General features: G+C 45.3%; 1 protein-coding gene across 4 annotated transcripts in view; it reads left to right on the forward strand.

Annotated features, from left to right (window-relative positions):
• LOC116427844 (protein pangolin, isoforms A/H/I/S) overlaps nucleotides 1–18,744 on the forward strand; it is a 282,374-nt gene that overhangs the window by 1,909 nt on the left and 261,721 nt on the right. For all 4 annotated transcript variants that reach the window (XM_076370446.1, XM_076370447.1, XM_076370449.1 and 1 more), the window contains one exon: nucleotides 106–184. In XM_076370446.1, the coding sequence (XP_076226561.1) occupies nucleotides 106–184 (79 nt within the window). The remainder of the gene's footprint in view (nucleotides 1–105; nucleotides 185–18,744) is intronic.

Here is an 18,744-nt window from a genome sequence, read left to right on the forward strand (position 1 = left end):
ACGACCAGTCGTCCGCTCGCTCGTCCGTCGTGTCTTTTACCCGACCTTCGAGCCCGTGACAGCGTAAGGAGACCCCGCCATTAAGTGCGTGCATGTGTGTTGCAGGAAAAGGGCTCGCTCGCCGGTGGAAGTTACGCGACGACAGGCAAGACGTCGACAAGATCCGACCTCAGCCCCGTTTTCGGTAAGTCGCGTCTGTGTGCGCCTCTCTTTCGTACCTATTTTCGTGTTACGACGATGTAAAAAAAGAACCGCCGCTGGCCGCGGGAACCCTCTGCATTCTTACCGGCGTTGTCGTGGCCACGGAACCCGGCTACGATTGATAACGTTCGAACGATTTAATCCTCGCATGGACGGCTGTCGGTGTCGTTAGGCGTGTACCGATAAATAATTCGACATTTTTCTCCTTTTATTTCTTGTTTCGTATAACGGCTATTTCGTTGTTCAATATTTTCTTACGATTTTATTATACCAACGGCTTGGTAGGCGAGCACTCGAATGTGAAATAACGTTCGAGTAGTTTGACGTTTCGAAAAAAGTTTTGATGTAAAACGGTTGCTCGTTGGTAGGTTTATATTAGCACCTTATAATTTCCAGACATCAACGCGAAGGAATTGTAATTTGGTTAGCTGCGAGTGTCGGTGTTTTTTGAAAGTAGGTTTTCGTATAGCAGAGGGTGCCCGTACAAAATCGACGATTTTTCGTAAACAGTTGTCAAAGCACTTACTCGAGGCCATTGAAAACCGCGGCTTCGGATACGCGATCGTGTCACCGATAACGAGATCAGAAAGTCGTCAGACGTATATCTCCCGTCGGACGTTTATCGCTGGCACGGCTATGAAATCTGATAACGTGTTATGATATTATATGCGTGTCGTGGGGGCCAGCTCTGATTCATATAAATTAACGTCATTGTAGGTGGTTATCTTACGATCTTGTAACGTAATCTACTCATGGCAAATCGCTTTTATGTCCTAATGATAATTTAGACGGGCCGCGTTAGGCTCGATTCAACGTTCCAACGTTCCTGTCTGCAGCCCGCGATCAATGATATCGCTCCGGGAATAAGATTATCGGCGGCCCGTTATCGTTTGTTGCACCGTATCGATGGAAAACAACACGACTTCCCGCGTTTTTCTGATTTGGCCGGCGCATTCCCGGTGAAAACACGTCGGCTTCCGGATCATCGCTCGTTAAATACGCGCCCGTTTATCATGACCACAATTATTTTACTCGCATTTCGACGAGTAATTCGTATATCGCGATAGAACGTCGATAAAATTTTGGTTTTATTTGGATTTCTTTCTCTTTTGTTTCTCCTTTCTCATTCGGACGTTCCGACGAAATCACCCTGCTCAGCGTTTCAACGGGAAGTGTTAATAGAAGATCTTGTCGGTGTCAGGCTTTTGTGTGTAAAACGATGGAGTTTCCTGTAGCACTTAGTTTCTTCTTATTTGATTGAATTAGTTATGTCGTAATAGCGCGCTATTAATATTTTTCTAACATTCATTTTTTTTTGTTATTTTAGGATGAAAAATGTCCCATTACTACGTGAATTTGTTTCATATAAATATCAGATACACTTCGTCAAAGTTCTACAGTTTGATTCTTGGTTTTGACCATCCACCATAGAAAACTAGCGTAACGCGTACAACGCGCGATAAATATAGATATTCGTAGAAAGTAATTTGGTAAATGTGAAATTTGTAATGAAATTTTTAGAGTAACATACACACGACCCACGATTTACGCGAAAATCCGAGAAAACAAAGTATTGAAAAGAAAAGCTGGTATAAATTTTAGAAATACATGTTTATTTCGCATAGCCGACCAAGAGAAATAAGGATGATGACATTTCATAAACAAAAGTACATTTTATTCGGTGTTATTAAATTAAGATCGCGTATAAAAACTATCGCTTAAATAGTGTCCTAATTTACCGCGTAAAAGTGTGTCCCGTAAATCAAGGTCCAAGTACAGTCAATGATTAAGTGAATTATTGAATGAAATTTACTTTGATTTATACAATTTTCATTTGTGAGAGTATGATCGAATCTCACCAATTAAGGATTCTCATCAAATGTTTCCAAGATTCGATAACGAACAAGTTTTTCGAATTGTGGGAAATATTGAAATAATCCTTCTTTTGGGCAATATTTTTTTTCGAAGGAAACTAGCCGCCTCTGCGGTCCTATTCCTGTTTTTACAAAGGCATACGATACCGTTTCTTTCTGCCGCTTCCAAATATGGCGACGTTCGAGTTCGCGGAAACGGCAATAAACAGCGCGCCTTCCCGGCGTATCGTTCACAAAAATTTCGAAGCCGTTTATTGTCGTTCGGAACACAATAGCCCCCTCTGTTCCATATCTTTTTTTCTTAAACAAGCTTTCGAAAGTTTCAGTAGTCCGGGCTTTTTATTTTCGATGACATTTAAATATTCAAATATTTCAAGCTTCGAAAATGGATCAAGATTCAATCTCTGTGAAGATGATAATTTATTTCCATTCCGTGTATATTTCTTTATTAATTCAATTTCATCTCCTGCGAATAAAATTGAAACTCATGATAAAATATGGGAATTATACTTTGCATCGAATTTTTTTATCAACTCAGCTTGTCATGGAATGTCCCAATTAATTAAGAGTCATTTTCGTTGAACTGACATGGAATTTAAGTGTGAAAATACTTTTTACATAGTTGAACATTGTTCTCATTGAAATATTCCGGAAAATCAGACGACCATGATTACGATCATTTTATTGAACTTTGTTGAAGCTCGAGAAAGAAATGCCATATCTAAAATATCTACAAAATATTTATCAAAATTTATCAGTTTAAGTAACAGCTATGAATCACCGTGGATATATGCTTTAATGTGCTTTAAAGATTAATGCCTACATCTTTAAAAGCCGGTTATAATTTTAACGCGACAGCATTTTTCCTTAAAAATTAGAAAGTATAAACATTTCCGGAATATTAGCGCAAGCCAAAAGATTTCCCAATGATAAGGAAGTATTTATTCAGTCAGTCGAGATCTAGCCTTTTGATTTTCATGTATCATTTCCCGCTTGGCCAAACGAAAAACAACCGAAAGAATGGAAAAGTAATGTCGCGAGGAGGTAGGGACAATCGAATTGGCGCGGTTGAAAACGGAAAGGGTTTTCGGCGAGAAACCGCGGGGAAAGTTAATTCCAATTTGCCGAGAGAAATTGACCGAAGTTTACGGAACACCATTATTCTCGCGACAGGTTTGAAACAAATTGTAACTCGTTAGCGACGGCTATACAATGAAACACTCCGGATCTCTGCCGGCTGCGCGCCGCTTCTTCCTCCCCGAACCGACTTTGTCACTGACAAATCGATGTCGTGCCGGCGAACACGCTGTCACCGTGTTGCCAAAACACTTTAACGAGTTACGGGCTACTCCATCGAGATTTTCACTTACACAACACCTGAAACATCGGCCAGACATGCTCGGATCAGCCGGAAAATGTATTTTGTTTTGATTCGAAGACGAAACAAAGTATTCGCCGCTTTGTGATCGTTCTGTGATCGTTCTGTGATCGTTTATTCGTTCGTTGTCAAATCCATTGTAGTATTTTACGAGTAATATCACAATAATCATAGTAATACGTGGTAATCAAAGTTCACAGTAATCCGAGTAAATAGTTCTCTCGTAAAAAATCTCCATGAATGCAACGCGAAATGCATTCAGAATCGTTTCCAAAGATTCCCAAGTCCCTAAAGATTCTTGCCCGCCGTAAAAAAGAGAAGAAACGTGAATTAGTATTGATATTTTATAGTCAACCTACAAACGCGACGTGTTAATGCAAGAGAAAGAAGGAAACGGAATAGCCGACAAAACAAATGAACATTCCACTGTTTAGTCGTCTGTCCACCGAGAATTATCACCCGTCCCCTTGGCGCTACAAATTGCAGAACAGCCAGCGTAACTGATTCCTGACGATGTATTTTAGGAAAACCATAACTTACGTTAAACGGCGCCCTCACACATTGTCAAGTTCCATAAAAGTGTAAACGAATCGGCCGCGTGTTAAATTATTGTAATTTGTCTTGTCCGTACCGGTAGCTGCGCGCGGCAGCCGGCCACGACACGAAAATCACTTTCTGTGACGTACAATTACGCACAAATAATGCGCGCGGATCAGAATTCGTTGCACTCGCCGTTCGCCGTAGGAGGGTGAGGCGACAGGGAGAGATGGGAGCGGGCGGGTGAGAGGAAGAGAGAAAGAGAACGTGCAAAATATTACGTCGAGATCCGTCGTAATCGCTTAAGTGGTTAATTATGGTGCTTCGAGGAAGGCTAGAGGAGGCTGGAGGTGGGATTAATCTTGGCATCAATTACTTCACTGGACCCTTTTTTATGCAGGCTAAAACTAGTTTTCCGCCAGCAGCCTCTTGAACGGTGCGTGATACGTCTGATGGATCTTTTTTTTCCATTCATTAGACCGCGTTCTAACGAACGTCCACGTACCTCGATGCCCTCTCGTTAGTACGTTGTCTTGTCCCATCGACGATTGTTCGGTGAAATCCGCCGCTTTTCTACGAACGGGATTTCTCTTTCCTTTAGCGCGGTTTGACGTTCTTGTTTCTTCGACGGGCGCAAAATCATCGGTTCGTCTCTAACCGACGCCGTCGATTGTAATTTTGTGAATGATTATGACTTCTCCAATGGTGAACGGTTTTTTCTTTTCTTGAAGACCTGAACAATGATTTTACAATGTGATCGAAATGGTTCTACGGTTAATTACACCCTTAGAACTAGTTGTTCTCAATTGCTCGTGACCCGCGTTTAATATATCGCATTATGAGCGTTTTAATAAGAGACTTTAATTGTCCTCTCGGCGTTTCTCGTTCTCGTTCTTGTTCCATAAGTAATTGCTAAATATTTTAAAATATTGGTGGGAAAACAATAATATTACTCGCAATAATTACTAATTAATTTAACACGAATGTTTGTATTGGTTTTATTCATTTTCTCGAACGAGAGAGTCATTGATCTCTTTACGAGAAGCATTCTGAGAAATACCATACGGTCATTTAAGTTTCAAGCGGTGTCTTTTACTGTCCCTGACGACGAAGTTCCCGAGGGATTGTGCAGGAAATTATTGACGAATAACCTGACAAAAGAGCGTGAATTTGTAAGAAATTCTTCCATAAACAAGGCACTTTACGCCACTGCTTCATTTTTTTTTAATTCAGCATATTATCTTCAGTTCGAGGTTTAAGAGCCGTGTTGTTATACAATATTTTCTTTTACTTATAATTGCATAATGGCGAGAGAATCGGAGTTGAATGCACGTGTTCTTAGATTGCGGATAACAGAGAGTAAACATTTAAGATCCCTTACGGGACGTTGTTTTCTATTAAAATTACTGTATTCAGCGGGACCACAAACATCTCGCGCGTTCATTTTTATATTTTATGTGTTTTGCACGAGTAACTGGAGGGCTCGAATTTTCGACCATAATTTAGCGAGCATTGCGTGCGCTGCGTCGAAGGTGCACTAACGATGTATCGGTATAATAACAGAAAATGCAAAGAAGAACGTGCTCCCGGGCCCCGGTGCGTGCTCTTGCCCGCCGAGTAATTTTAAAATGCACGAATGCGTTCAGAATTGCGTTTTTCTGCAATGCGTGGCTATCGACACGGTAATCCGTGCCCTGGGAAATTATTATAACACACAAACAAGCACATCACGCCACGGCCTCCCCTCGTTCTCTCGAATTTCAATGGGAATGATATCTCTGTATTATTGGCGAGACTCTTTCGCTTATTAAGATTTCAGCTCGGCCCACTGGAAAACAATCACGCGCCACGACGCTATAAATTGACGGGCAAACAAGTTTTAGGAAATATAATTTTCTCGAGAAGTTTAATGATGCGAGGGAACAAAAAGAACGCGTATATAATTGATCTGTGCCCCTTTCTTCATTGAACCCTTTAATTACTATTACGGAATCTTCGGTGTATAATAACGCTCCCCTACCTGTCCCGTGATTAACCCCACCGCGTTGAAGACTTTAGGTCTCTAATGATTTCTTGTTTCCGCTGTTTTTCATTCTCTCCTTCAGTCGAAGATAAATAATTCCGGACGAATCTCGAAACGTTTTAACCTACCTCTCTATTTGGCATAAATCAGTCGGTGCGCGACATTTAGAGAGGCAATTACTATACAATTGGTCAAACGAGGAGCCGTGCTCGCTTTGAGTATTAAGTAAATATTTTACGGAATAATAGAACGACGGGCAGTTGTTCCATTGAATGTATTAAAAGAATTAAAAGTCCTGCCCACTATTTCTATATTATCGATTTGTTAGAGAACCTTTTTCCAAGCGAACGAGAATAACTTGCATCGATCTTCCCACCTTTCGAATTTGACTAAAAATACTCTTTGATTAGAGAAAATACCATGACACTATAGTTCACAAACGCTTGAACGTCAGCATTTTATTTTCTGCACTGAACTTGCGAGTTATGCCCTCCCAATTTATCTTCCCTTGATTCAGTAATAATTGCATGTACTTTATCGCAGTCGTACTCGCGCACAATTATAAAAAAAATGGTGGTCCTACGCTTTTGCCGGCAACTGTACGAGATGATTAATATTTATGATCTCATCCAGCACGGCGTTTTCGTGCAAATAATTTGTTTAATTAAGATTCGCCTACGTTTTTGCGTCGTAAGCATCGTTCCACGGGACTGTTTTTTTTCTCGTGCTCGCAATTCGCGTGACCGGCTGTTTCGAGTCACTGACTTGACAAACGTTTCCATTATTATATTTTTCCGCGGCTGCCCAGATTCGCAGCAGATTTCCTTGGTTCGTTGCGCTTCCGGTACAACGGCCTAACTACCGCTAATTATCGGAACATGCCGGTGTTCGACCCGACAGTGTCTAAGAGGGTTTAATGTTATCCGCGACCCCGCGTCGAACATTGGAAATTGAAACGTATACCGCGCGAAAACGGTCGCGGTCCGTGTCCGGTGTATTACGAAAGATCGCTCGCGAGAGGAAATTCCATGGCTGGTGTTATCTGCATTGACGACACCAGTAGAATAAATATTAGAGAATTACATGACCGGGTAAACTTCCGCGACTTCGAGGCATTAGTATTATTTTAGATGATCGTTCAGCAATTCCTTCTGCCTCTCGGATATTCTTTCGATTTCTATTACTACCATAGAATCGACGGAATGAATAATTGATTTAAGTGCGAAGTCTGCTTTTTAAGTAATGAAGTTGGTCATGAACAACATTGCCCCTAGTTGTCGTCGAAATACTCGTTTCAACGGAACTTGGTACCTTTTGTCTTCGCTTAGCAAGAAAATTGTAGTTGATGGAACATTTCCTTTGGAGAAAAGTGAAGTCCGAAAATTGTAGTTTTCAGGTAATATGATTTTATATATAGAACTCTATGTATTATACAGTTTTTTAGTGTACGACCAAAATCGAATATACGGTTTTGTCATATTTTGAAATTGATTCTACAGTGTCGGAACATGCACTCAGTATCTTAAAAATAAAGAGCAAAATTAAATTTCAGAAAGCGCAACTCTAAACGATAACTGCACGGAGTGAAAAACATGCGACGATCGCACTTATATGATGCTTTACTCGAGAGAACTGATGATTAAACATATTAAGATTTCACGAGCCTTCAAATTTAATATATGTTAATTAATATCAATTTCTTGTACAGCAACTTCTCGAATTATACGTGTAAACCTGTCAAGCCAGGCTCGATTAGAACGTAAAATATTATACGTTCAAATCAATATTAATTAGGAATGACAGTGCGCGACGTGCTGTGGATTAATGCACACTTTCCTCGGCCGGTTGCTGCTCGCAGCTGCCCTTGCCATTCTTCATTTCGCGACTAAGCGCAATGCCTCGACTTTCCAAAATAAATTCATCGATACACCATCTAAATATTCGCGCAAACAATACATTCAGTCTGTCAGAGACACGGACTCTTAAACGATCCAAACGAGCAAGTAAAAGACGTCCCTCGCGACAGTAGTAATTATTTTCAATCATTTTCCAGGTCAAACGATTCATTTCTTTGTTTTTAAAACATGAAACACGATATTCGAATAAAAAATATAAGTACTATTGCACTAAAAAGTTAGCGACTGCTGACATGAATTCACGTTTTTTCTCAAATATAATAGCTTTCAAACTATTTTATTCTCCTGCTCCTTTTGACTTGCAACTTCTTTCCCGAGTAGTTCTCCATTTAACTAACACATCGTTAGAAGACTAACATTTCAAAATAATTTCTTTTCAAGCTCAGAAATTTGCTGCAATTACCCTAAGATTTTCTCCATTTTCAACGTTAATGGATATTAGTAAACCGAAAAATCTGCTGGTTGCAAATTAATTATTGATATTTTTAAAAAATCACCAAATAATCCCCGGTATGTACCGTGTGAAGAGATTAAGTTTGCGAGCGTATCGCCGCGCCACGCCGCTCCGGAACGCATTCCAAGTGGGTCGCTCGTTTTCCGCGAGCTCGAGCTCTCGCGAAGATTTTCCGTGCGCTCTCTCGCGTATCCCGGAGCCGCCCCGACAATCCTCTGGTGGTGGCAGACGCGCTCGGCAAAAGCGCGCTCGCCGCCCTGACATACACTTTGTCGCTACTTGGAAAGCGCCTCCGCCTCCGGATTGCACCTCGCCGCAAATATCGTATGCAGCGCGGTCGCGTCGGCAGCGAACGGTGGGAAAGAGATAGAAAGAGAAAGAGGGAGAGAGAGAGAGAGGAATACGAGGGAACGAAGCGAAAGAAAGAAAGAAAAAGAGCAAGCCGCAGAAGGAAAGGGACACGAGCTATCGCTCGTGTAGCCCGAACGCTAGAGAAGGAGAGAAACGAAGGGACCGAGGGGCAAAGAGAGCAGAGCCCATAAACGATGTGTCTCGTTGTGCGAAGTAATTGACGAGTTCGCGTGTAGGCGGTTGGGCGCCTAGATCGCCTCGAGCGTACCGTAGGCTTATCCTCGGAGACGAAAAACGAAACGAAACGAAACGAGCAGCCCTGATACACACACGCCGGGCCGGGAGAGGAACCGAACCGAGCCGAGCCGAGCTGAACCGTGTGTGCCGTGCCATGCCGAGAAAGGCGGAAAGGGCAAGGAGGTAGGTTCGCGCGGGTCGGCGCGTACTCACACGCGAGAGCGTGCGCGAACACGCTTGTGCACGTACACACACCTTGTAGAGAGGAGAGGAAACGAGACGAGAAAGAGAGAGAAAGACAGACGATCCGCGGCTCTCCGAGAGGAAAGAGACCGAGAGAAATTGACAGAAGAGTCGCTTAGTCGGAGAAGAAAAGAGGGAGAGAGGTAGAGAGGCGGATAGAAATTGAGAGTGGGTTAGCTCCGCTGCTGAGAGTTCGAGAAGGAGAGAGCATGGATGTGCGAGCGATAGAGAATTAGTGAGGAGAACCAGATGAAGAAAGAGGGAGGACGAGATGAGAAGAGAGAGACCGAGAAGCTGCATCACCCTGAACTTGCCCGAATACCTTCCTCCCTCCGAACCTTACGGTGTGTATCCGCTCACCAATGCACATGGCACCCAAGCGAGTTCTCCTGTCCTCTCTCTCTCTCTTCTTCACTCCGTCCCTCTTTCTCCTATCTTCCTCTTCACGCCTGTTCCCCGTCCTTCTCTCGCCAGGCCGTTCCTCCTTCCTTCGGTCGAACCTCGCTCTCGCCCTTTCAGCCCGCTTCCTTTTCTCGTCTTACTCTTCGCCTCCTCTCGCGGAGTTAACCCACCCATTTCTTACGCTCTGCACCGTATACCGGGTGTCGGCGGAATATCCCTCGGATATAGATAGCAACCGGAGGCGCGGACGACGCGACTCGCGCCGCGCGCTGCTTCCGGCGCGCGATGCGGACCAGACCAAGTTATTGCCTGTGACCCTCTATCGTAGCCGCGCTCGCTGGAGGAGAACACGAGAGGATCTGTGATTTAACGAGGCTACCGGGAATCCCCCCCTCGAAATAGATTCGTTACCGGTTTTTTCGCGTCCCCTGTTAACGATTCTCGGAGCACATCGGATTCGAGAAACGTATTCGACGGAAAGACCGCCGGGGATTCTGCGTTCCACGATGCGTTAGACACGCCGGAACCTTGACGAATCGAAGCAATCGTGTTTAAGGTGATGCGTTAGATAAAGGCAGCTTAGTTAGCAGCGCGAGCTTCGATAAGATTGCAGGAACGAGCATCGCGAAATGTTTAAATTCATGCTATTTCCGTTCCGATAAGCCGGAAGATTGTTTCTGTTGGCATTTTGATGGACGTAGGCGGCCAACATGTGAACCGTACCGCTCTTTTTAAACTGCAATCATCTTATACCTCTAATCGCATGCGCCGATAGATTCCTTTCTTTTGTGTAAAAACCGTCTTCCTTTTTAGATCTGGCTCCAGGTTCGATTTTCTACTTCTTTCCTCGAAATACGGCTTAAATTATGAAACCGTACCAAGACTGCATTCGAAGGGCACGCTTCAGACATTTCGTGGAAAATAGAGACCGTTTAATTTTGAATAAAGACCACGAAGTAGCACACCAGTTTAACGCGACAAGGACAAACGAAGCAGAGCTCGAAGTGTGCATTAAACGAGAGCAGGACAAAATAAATAACGGGGCAGAGAAGTGTCAACGAGAAACCGGAGCTCGCCGTTCGCGGAGGAGGTATAAACGTGTTAAAGGTGTCGCTGGGAATCGCTGGAACACCCGGTATATGAATACAGACACACCGACTACAGTCAGCATTATACACCTACCCTGACTCGCCTCTACCTACCTACCTGCTCGCTAACGAGCCTACCTGCCGGACTTCTTGCATTGGAAGAGGTTGCCCAAGAAGAGGGCCCCAACCCTGGGTCCCTGGACCCATCCCCATAGGGCCGGCGACTACACCCCGCGGTGGTGCTTGCACCTTCCTTTATAAACGGTTAAACAAATTTCCCTGTAAAACGGCGTTCCTAGAAAAGGATACGACCGCAGTGGGGGCGACACGGAACGGAGGAGACAGCGCCCAGAAAATATGTTTGCTTTTGCTTGGCGTGTTTGTGGTCATGCTCGGATCTCTCGCGCGAGATCCGAGGATTTTCGAAATTTTATAGCCGAGCATAAATTGAATTTATTGACACCGAATTTCGGTGCTCTCGTGCCGGCTTTTACGATCTATTTTCGTTCGACGACGGCCGTCGTTTCCTCGAAACGTTATGGCGTTCGTAGGTTTCCCCGGTGACTTTTAGAATTGTTTATAACGCAACAGCGAGACCGCGGCGCGCGTTCTCGCGAGAGGGAGGGAGGGGGGGAGAATCAAACGAGTGACCCGTGTTTCCACTCGATAGACGGTTGGGGAAGTGGAGGGAACACGCCTTTTTCGAATCCCTCGCGGATTCCATTCGAACGCGTTTCGCTCGCGCCTCGGTCCACTCGCAGCTACGGCTTGGTTTCGTCAATCGACGCGCCGCACTGCTCGGCCAGGATCGATAAATGCAAACTTCGTAAACATGGCTGACCGCGCGCGGCAGCTTCGCACTATCGACAGACTGCCGAAGATCTTGCTGGTCTCTGACCCGCGACACGTGTCGAGCACGTGGCTTTTTTCATTCGCGGCCGTCGCATGCGATCTTCTCGCTGAAAAACCGCGACGGAGGGAAAGAAATGACGATCCCGGACTCGTCGCGTCGCGCGGATCGAGCTCGACGCTCGTTCTCGCACCTATCGCCAGGGAATCGGTCAACAGAGTTATCGCGAGCTCTCCGAGTGCTTCGACAAACATGTTGAACATTCGCGGCCCGCGATAACGCGCAACGATACGGCGCGGACAAACATTTCCCGTGCGTAGGACCATGGTCCACGCGCCGATTGTGTTCGCTTCCCTGTGAGGTTCGGCCGCGGGAATCGCCTAGGAAAGCGTGTGCTAGACGCGAGGTAACGCTTTGCCAGCGCTAATCCGTAGACGCGCGGCGGTAATCGCGTGATCCGATCAACGCTGATAACAAGATAAGCTCGGATACGCTCGTACGATGGGTAGCACGCGTATCGCTGGTCAATCTTTTCGCGAGGGGTCGTATCTTACCACCGTGAGGTCACGTAGCGACGTGATTTTCCTGGTTCCTGGGGGATTTAGCAATGGTCGGATGAAGCTCCTTTGGCCGTGTGTGACGGTAGCAGCGAGATCTCGCCGATCCGAGGGCGGTTCTCCGTGATTTATAGCTGCGGAATCATTTTTATGTTCTTAAACGGTCTTTTGTCAATTCCGAGCCGTTCTTGAGGAAAATATGCTCCCTGTCGACAGGTTCCGAACCCTCTTGCTTATGATCTTTTTGTATATCATAGCTTTGCAACCTGTAAACATCGCTTCGATGTCTCGAGTTGTCGATTTTACCATCATGCTGCGTTACATCATCTTTTATTTTCATTCCGATTTTATTTCTATTGTTCGGTATGCTTATCGATAAAGAAGCGAACACTTTCCAAGAGATCCATCGGATGCAGCACTTAACAGAAAGAGTGATTAATGAAGTATTCTAAGCTGATTCACGCATATGCTGCTCCAAAATTGACGGTTCAAAGCTACTATTATTTTTGCATCGACCTAATAACACCTTCCCTTTTCGTAGTCCATTTTTCTTCACGCTATATTCCCTGTCCTCGGCTTTTTACCCAGTTCTCTCAGCATCTTCATTATCTTACTGATTTTCTTTCTATTGTTTTTCTATTTTCATGAATTCGACGCAGGTGTACCATTAATGACCATACCGCGTTAGAAAAACTGTCAGCGTCCGACCGACGCGTTCGTTTCCAGTAGCCGGGGATGTCCACAGTACCGTTTTAATACCGTTCCAGAGCGTAAGCGTGCATTATCGCGCGCGCGCGCGTGACACATGGCACGCGCTGTTTACACGCGAACAGCGCACTTTGACAAGATTAATAATAGCCGGAATTGAATAACTTATTACGCGTACGCGTACCTGCAACCGCCTAGCTTGCTACGCGGATAAACGTTAACGCTATTTAAAGGTTGGGAATATCTATTCACCGTGAGCGCGCGCGCGCGCGCGTTCGCTCGCGCCCGGTTAACGAGAGATCGGATTCCTGAACGCTCGAACGACATTCTCCAATTATCATTAGAATATTTCCCGCCGACCCTGCTCTCTTCAAACAAATCGAATCCACCTTTACGCCGATCCTGCGCGAGAGAAAGGGGATCCGGACGTAATTGATCGTTATTGGTTTTAACTTTAACGTTCGCGACGGGTGTTTTATTGTATTGTTGGACGACACGGCGCGGGGACAGGGTGAAGTGGACGCGTCCATAAAGAGGAAACGTCGCGTGTCATAAAGTTTCTATTCGCGGGGCGTGATGACTCTCTTTACACTTTTATAAGATCCCACAATCGTCTAATTGCTGACTATGGCACCCTAATAAACGTATTAGCATTACGACGCGCGTTTCATTCGGGACAGCAACGTGGTTTTGCAGGAGGCAGAGAAAGTGGTAACGGTGAGGGCAGGATAGAAAAATAGAAAAAGGGGAGAATGAAAAAAAGGGTGAAAGGGGAAGGGAGAATCATGGCAGCGCAAAAGAATGAAAAAGCAAAGAGGCGCGTATGATAATCAGGCATGCCCACCGAAAATACCGGTTTCCCTCTCGGGCCCGTGGTTACGATTCAGGTTTGTCCCGGGCTGTTTCCGAGGCTCTGTCGAAACGATTTTCGTCAAACAAAGTCGTTCGACCGTACGGCTCTCCAGTCAATTAACGCCAGAAGACCGTCGTCGACCTGTTGTCGAGCCTAGCCGCGCGCTTCACCCGAGAAACAAGAAATTTCTAAGGGTCGATCGACCGGGCAAAAAAAAGCTGCCGGCGAAGGAACGCCCCCGTTCTGATCAATCCTTACCCCGCTAATTGCGCCACTTCTGTCGCTTGACGGTTCACGATCCGCTAATCACTGAAGGGACTATCGGGGCTGCAGGGATCGGTAGTTGTAGTCCTTTGGCTTGGTTGATCACCCGAGAAACTAGAGATTTCAATGCGCACCTCTGCGACAGCGAAGCATCGCTTGGATGCTTCGGATTGCTTGAACGATTCAAATAGAAATGATTTTTTAATTTCATTCGGGATTCGAAGTGATTTTAAGTGAAGAAGAAGGCCAAATGGTAGAAGTAGAAATATTAATAGTTATTTATAAATGATGAGTGCCTCAAAGAGAAAGGTCCAATGTAACCTTCAAGAAATTGATTCCCTCTTGGACTCCAAATTGTGATGTTAGTGAAACAAAGAATCATGTTTCAATAAAATAAATTATAATACATTTTATGTCTGTCCTACACGATGGAAGTGTAATGCGTGAACGCAGAAGTTTCTTCCGAATTTAACCAAAGCTTTGAAAGCCGGTGTCTAGGAGTCCTCCACGAAAATCATAGTATGTTTCAACTAAGGACCATTGGAAGATCGGAAAAAATGCGTTCAGTTTTCGAGGGTACCCACGTTGAAATGTCCGAGCGTAGCCGGAGAAACGCGAAAGCTATTACAAGCAACAGGGACATGGGTAAGGTTTAGGGACCGAACAGGAGAAGCCAGCAGAACGGAACGAGATAAAAAAGGAGAGAGACAGAGTAGAATCGCGGGGATAGAACGAGGAAGGAAGCAGGACAGAATGGGAAGAACGAGGGAACCCGAAGATGACTGGCGATGGAGGAAGCGAGACAGAAGGGAAGCTGGAGAGTAACGAGAAAGGACCAAACGAGGACGGTGAACGAGGCGCGCACAACCGGGTAACGGGAGAGACAGAGAGGGAGCTTGAGCATCCGTTGAACGAAGGTTAGCAATCTGCGTAGTGTTTTACGACAACTATAAATATGGCTGTAAAGCTCTTTGTTTAGAGCAGCTAGTCCGGCTTTCGAAACTCTGCCCTTCTGCTCGCCTCGCGCGGCCATTTAGGCTCGACCGTACTGCCTCCGTGTAACCAATATTCGTTTTCGGAGCTACTTTCGATCGAGTAATTCGTTCTGGCCGACGATCGAGAGGCAAAACGAGGAAAACAAAAACAGTGATCCGAGGTGAAGAGAGCGAAAGAGAGGGAAAACCGGGAGAAGAGAAGAGAAGATGCTCCGGGATCCTCTTCGGTGAACCGTAGCGGTTCGCGGAGAAACGCGCGCGTTTACACGTGAAAATTATCGACGACTGGTCCATTAAAAAGGAGGAAAAGAAACCGCTCCGTCCAGTGGCATCTGCTAACCATATGCTAAAATGACTGAGCCCGGATAACACCCTGTCACGCTAATGTCAGGTTAAGCGGCGAGAATGATTTACAAGCGGCGAGTCGAAGCAAACCGGCAACGTTACACCGCTCTTTCGGAACGTCGGTCCATTCGTTCGTTTGGTCGTTCGTTCGTTCAATGGCTGGCTGGCTGGCTGGCTGGTTGGCTAGCTAGCTAGCTGCTCACTCCTCGATGGCCCGTGATAGTCGTTACTACAACGTTATTGCTCGGGCGCAATTAACGTCCGCTAGATACGCCGCGTCGATAGGTTAAACGCGCGAGACACGTCGCGTGGATGCGACGCGCTGAAATAATTTATGTCTTCTACACGCAATCGATTTGCGCTCCGGATGCGTCGGTTTATGAATATGGTATAAATAGGATACCGCCAGGTTTCTTTCCTTCCTGCCGCCGAGACACTTTGAAGATCGCGCGAAGAGATGTTGGCCAGTGAACGGGAGCACGAGCTGTTGTTACAGTCTGTTTTTTGAAAGAGGAGATACATCGGGAATCGTGACAGCTGTCCACCCCACTCTGACTTTTATCGGTCCCATCGTGGTGGGGTGAATAACTATCGCGATCGGTACCGTACATTGAATCTCGTTTTTTCGAGAAAAAAAACTGCCACCGCTGATTGGTGGAAGCGTCATTGGTGAACTTGGAGTCCGACGAATTGCTCGGTAACCGAGAGTTCGTCGATCATTAATTACTAGATCGTTAGTCGATTATTGCCTTTACGATTAGAAATACGAAGACGCGTATCGTCGTTTAACAGTTTGGGATCACTTCTGATGTTCACGGTTTATGAAAGATGATAAATCATAAAATAATATGGTTTACTACTTCTTGCCTTTAGCAGGTTTATTAGAGGTATTTTTCTATTACATCGCTCCGCCTCTTTATTTCAACAGGTGGGAATGTTTTATTGTTTCTTGACTACTCCGTGTACGCGAGTGGTTTTACGAATTATGAGTTTTCCCATTCGAAAGGATTTTATTGCATAGTAAGGGCCGTAATACTTCGTCCGCTCATTAGGCAACCGTCCCACGGCGAAGTCTTCGCGAAGAAGAAAGGAAGCTGTTCCGATAAAAGGAGTATAATAAAATAGTTCGATGCGACAACTCTATTAACTACGGATTAATAATTGAAATTTTATCATTTTTCTATAGCCGCGAGTATTGAATTCAAATATTATACGAGCAATCGATACCTTCGTTCCCATATTCCTCAACAAAATCCCCAAGTTTCCTTTTGATCAAATAGGTAATCTCAAGCTTTCGAACACACAGAATCTTTCTCAAACTACGAATTAATTGAAACGGAACAGTGAAAGGTTACCAGAAAACAGTTCTTCGTCTTAAAACCGAATTCGAACGATCTCCGTAAATCATTTTCACCGAATAATCTTGATTAGTTTATTGCACTTTACGACCTTTTAGTATCCGGTTTCTTACTTTCAAGAATCTCCTCCCACTGTAATGGTGCTATAATATCGTACAAAAGGCATTCGTACCGCAAGAAGCTCGTATATCATCGCTCGTATACCCGACGACCCGGAACGGAGCCGGTGTGCATCGAAACGACCCGTGGAAAGCATCGAAATGGTATAATAAGGGGTGCAGAGCGGCGTGCGCGCGCGAAAAAGGTGATACGGCGGAGGAACAAAGGCGAGAGAGGACGGCGAGGAGGGCCTGATCAATCGGATCTTCTGCCATCCGGCGGTCAGTTAACTAGGACTAAATAAGGTAGCAGGCCGGTCTCGGTAAATAATTGTATCTCGTAAAGCGACTAGGTAACCGAGGATTTATATGGGCGTAGCCGACGGGGCCGACACTTGCTACTTCGGTACACGACGCCGCGCAGCGACCTCCGCTCCTCCTCCTCCTCCTCCTCCTCCAACACCACCTCCTCCTCGACAGTTCCTCTTCTCGGTCGCCTACTCCTTCTTTCCTCCTCTTTTTCCTTTCCTTCGGTCAAACATAACCTGTAAGTAGCGTGCCGCGGTGCACACGTGGCACGAGACGGTTGCCGAGGGGACCTGTCCTACCTCACCCCCCGTCGACGGCCGCTCCGCAACGTTGTATCAAAGGCTTAACTTCGGTAATGCAAATGAACCGGCGATAACTGACCGAACAGCTAATTATATTTGCGAGATTTTATCATTCCGTTGTGACTCGTCAATTTCTTGCGTGGGTAACAGCCGCTCGGTCGGCTTCCTTCTGCCGCAGCGTGTAGTTACGGGGATGAGGGTGGATTTTCCGTACGGGAGATTCGCTTGGAATTCGTCTGGCTCGCGTTCGTTAGGAGTGTGGAATTCGTTTTCGCATTATTCGATTACTTATGGTCGCAGTAATTGCTGGAATCTTGGAACTTCTTGTGCGATCTGAAGGCTGGATTGAACGAATCGAGTGTACGGTGTTTATAAACTCTGTCAACGAGAATTTCTTTGGCATGTAATTAATGTGATGTTGACAAGATGAAAACTGGAATCGTCTGGTTATGTATTTAAAAACGTAATACCGTTTAGTTCTTTAATGCTCTCGTATGCGTAAACTGTAAAGTAAATCGATGCAATTCTTAGATAGCACCCGATATATACCTTGTAATCTAACAACTTTCAGGATTGAAACATTTTATATTTTATATTTGAAATTGTTCGAAATCTTTGTCGCAAGTTATTTTATACTTTCGTTTTCGTTGGATACTGTACGCGATGCAACGCATGGGCAGATCTTCTATAACACCTCCTCGCTAATGTAGCAAAGTTAAAAAGTTCCCATGCTGCGCACCGCTGAACCCTTTACTCCCACGCGGTAGGGAAAAATAGCTCACACGGGAAAAAGGAAAGGTTCGATCATTGATCAACGATCTGGGAAATTAATTATCGTGCACGTAGAAGCCACCCGGAGGTTATTAGTCACGGCTTGTCCGCGATCCAACCGTGGCCAACGATGGTCCTTTCGCGTGCTCCCGCCGATGAGAGTTCACGCTGGTGGATCCACGCTAATCCCGTCCAGATAGCGTCCCATTCCGAAGATAAAATCACGGCTCGATTTCGCTCTTTAGTGCGGCGTCGCCTATTCCACGGCGAAACATTAATCCGGCGCTCGTAGCCGTAGATCATTTTGCAAGCGTCCGATTTACTCGATGGAAATCTTACGACGCGTAGACGAAGCGGCGGAAGTCACGCGTATACGTGTCCCGTGCCACGCGTGACCATCCTCTTTTCTAGCTTCTACGGTACCGATTGCGTACCCATTGTCTTCTTGATTGCGTACAGAGTCCAGCAGCGATTGCGATTGGCGAAGTCAATTTCAACTTTTTTCGGTCGGAGAGTGACCAGAAGTTTTTGGTATAAATCATGTTTGTCCGTTGAATGTGGTGTGCACTACTAATTATTCGATGCACAACTTTCATTTTATTTTGTTGCAAGTTCCTGTATTAACAGCGA

The sequence above is a fragment of the Nomia melanderi genome, chromosome 9 (assembly GCF_051020985.1).
Source record: "Nomia melanderi isolate GNS246 chromosome 9, iyNomMela1, whole genome shotgun sequence".
NCBI classification, from domain to species: domain Eukaryota; kingdom Metazoa; phylum Arthropoda; class Insecta; order Hymenoptera; family Halictidae; genus Nomia; species Nomia melanderi.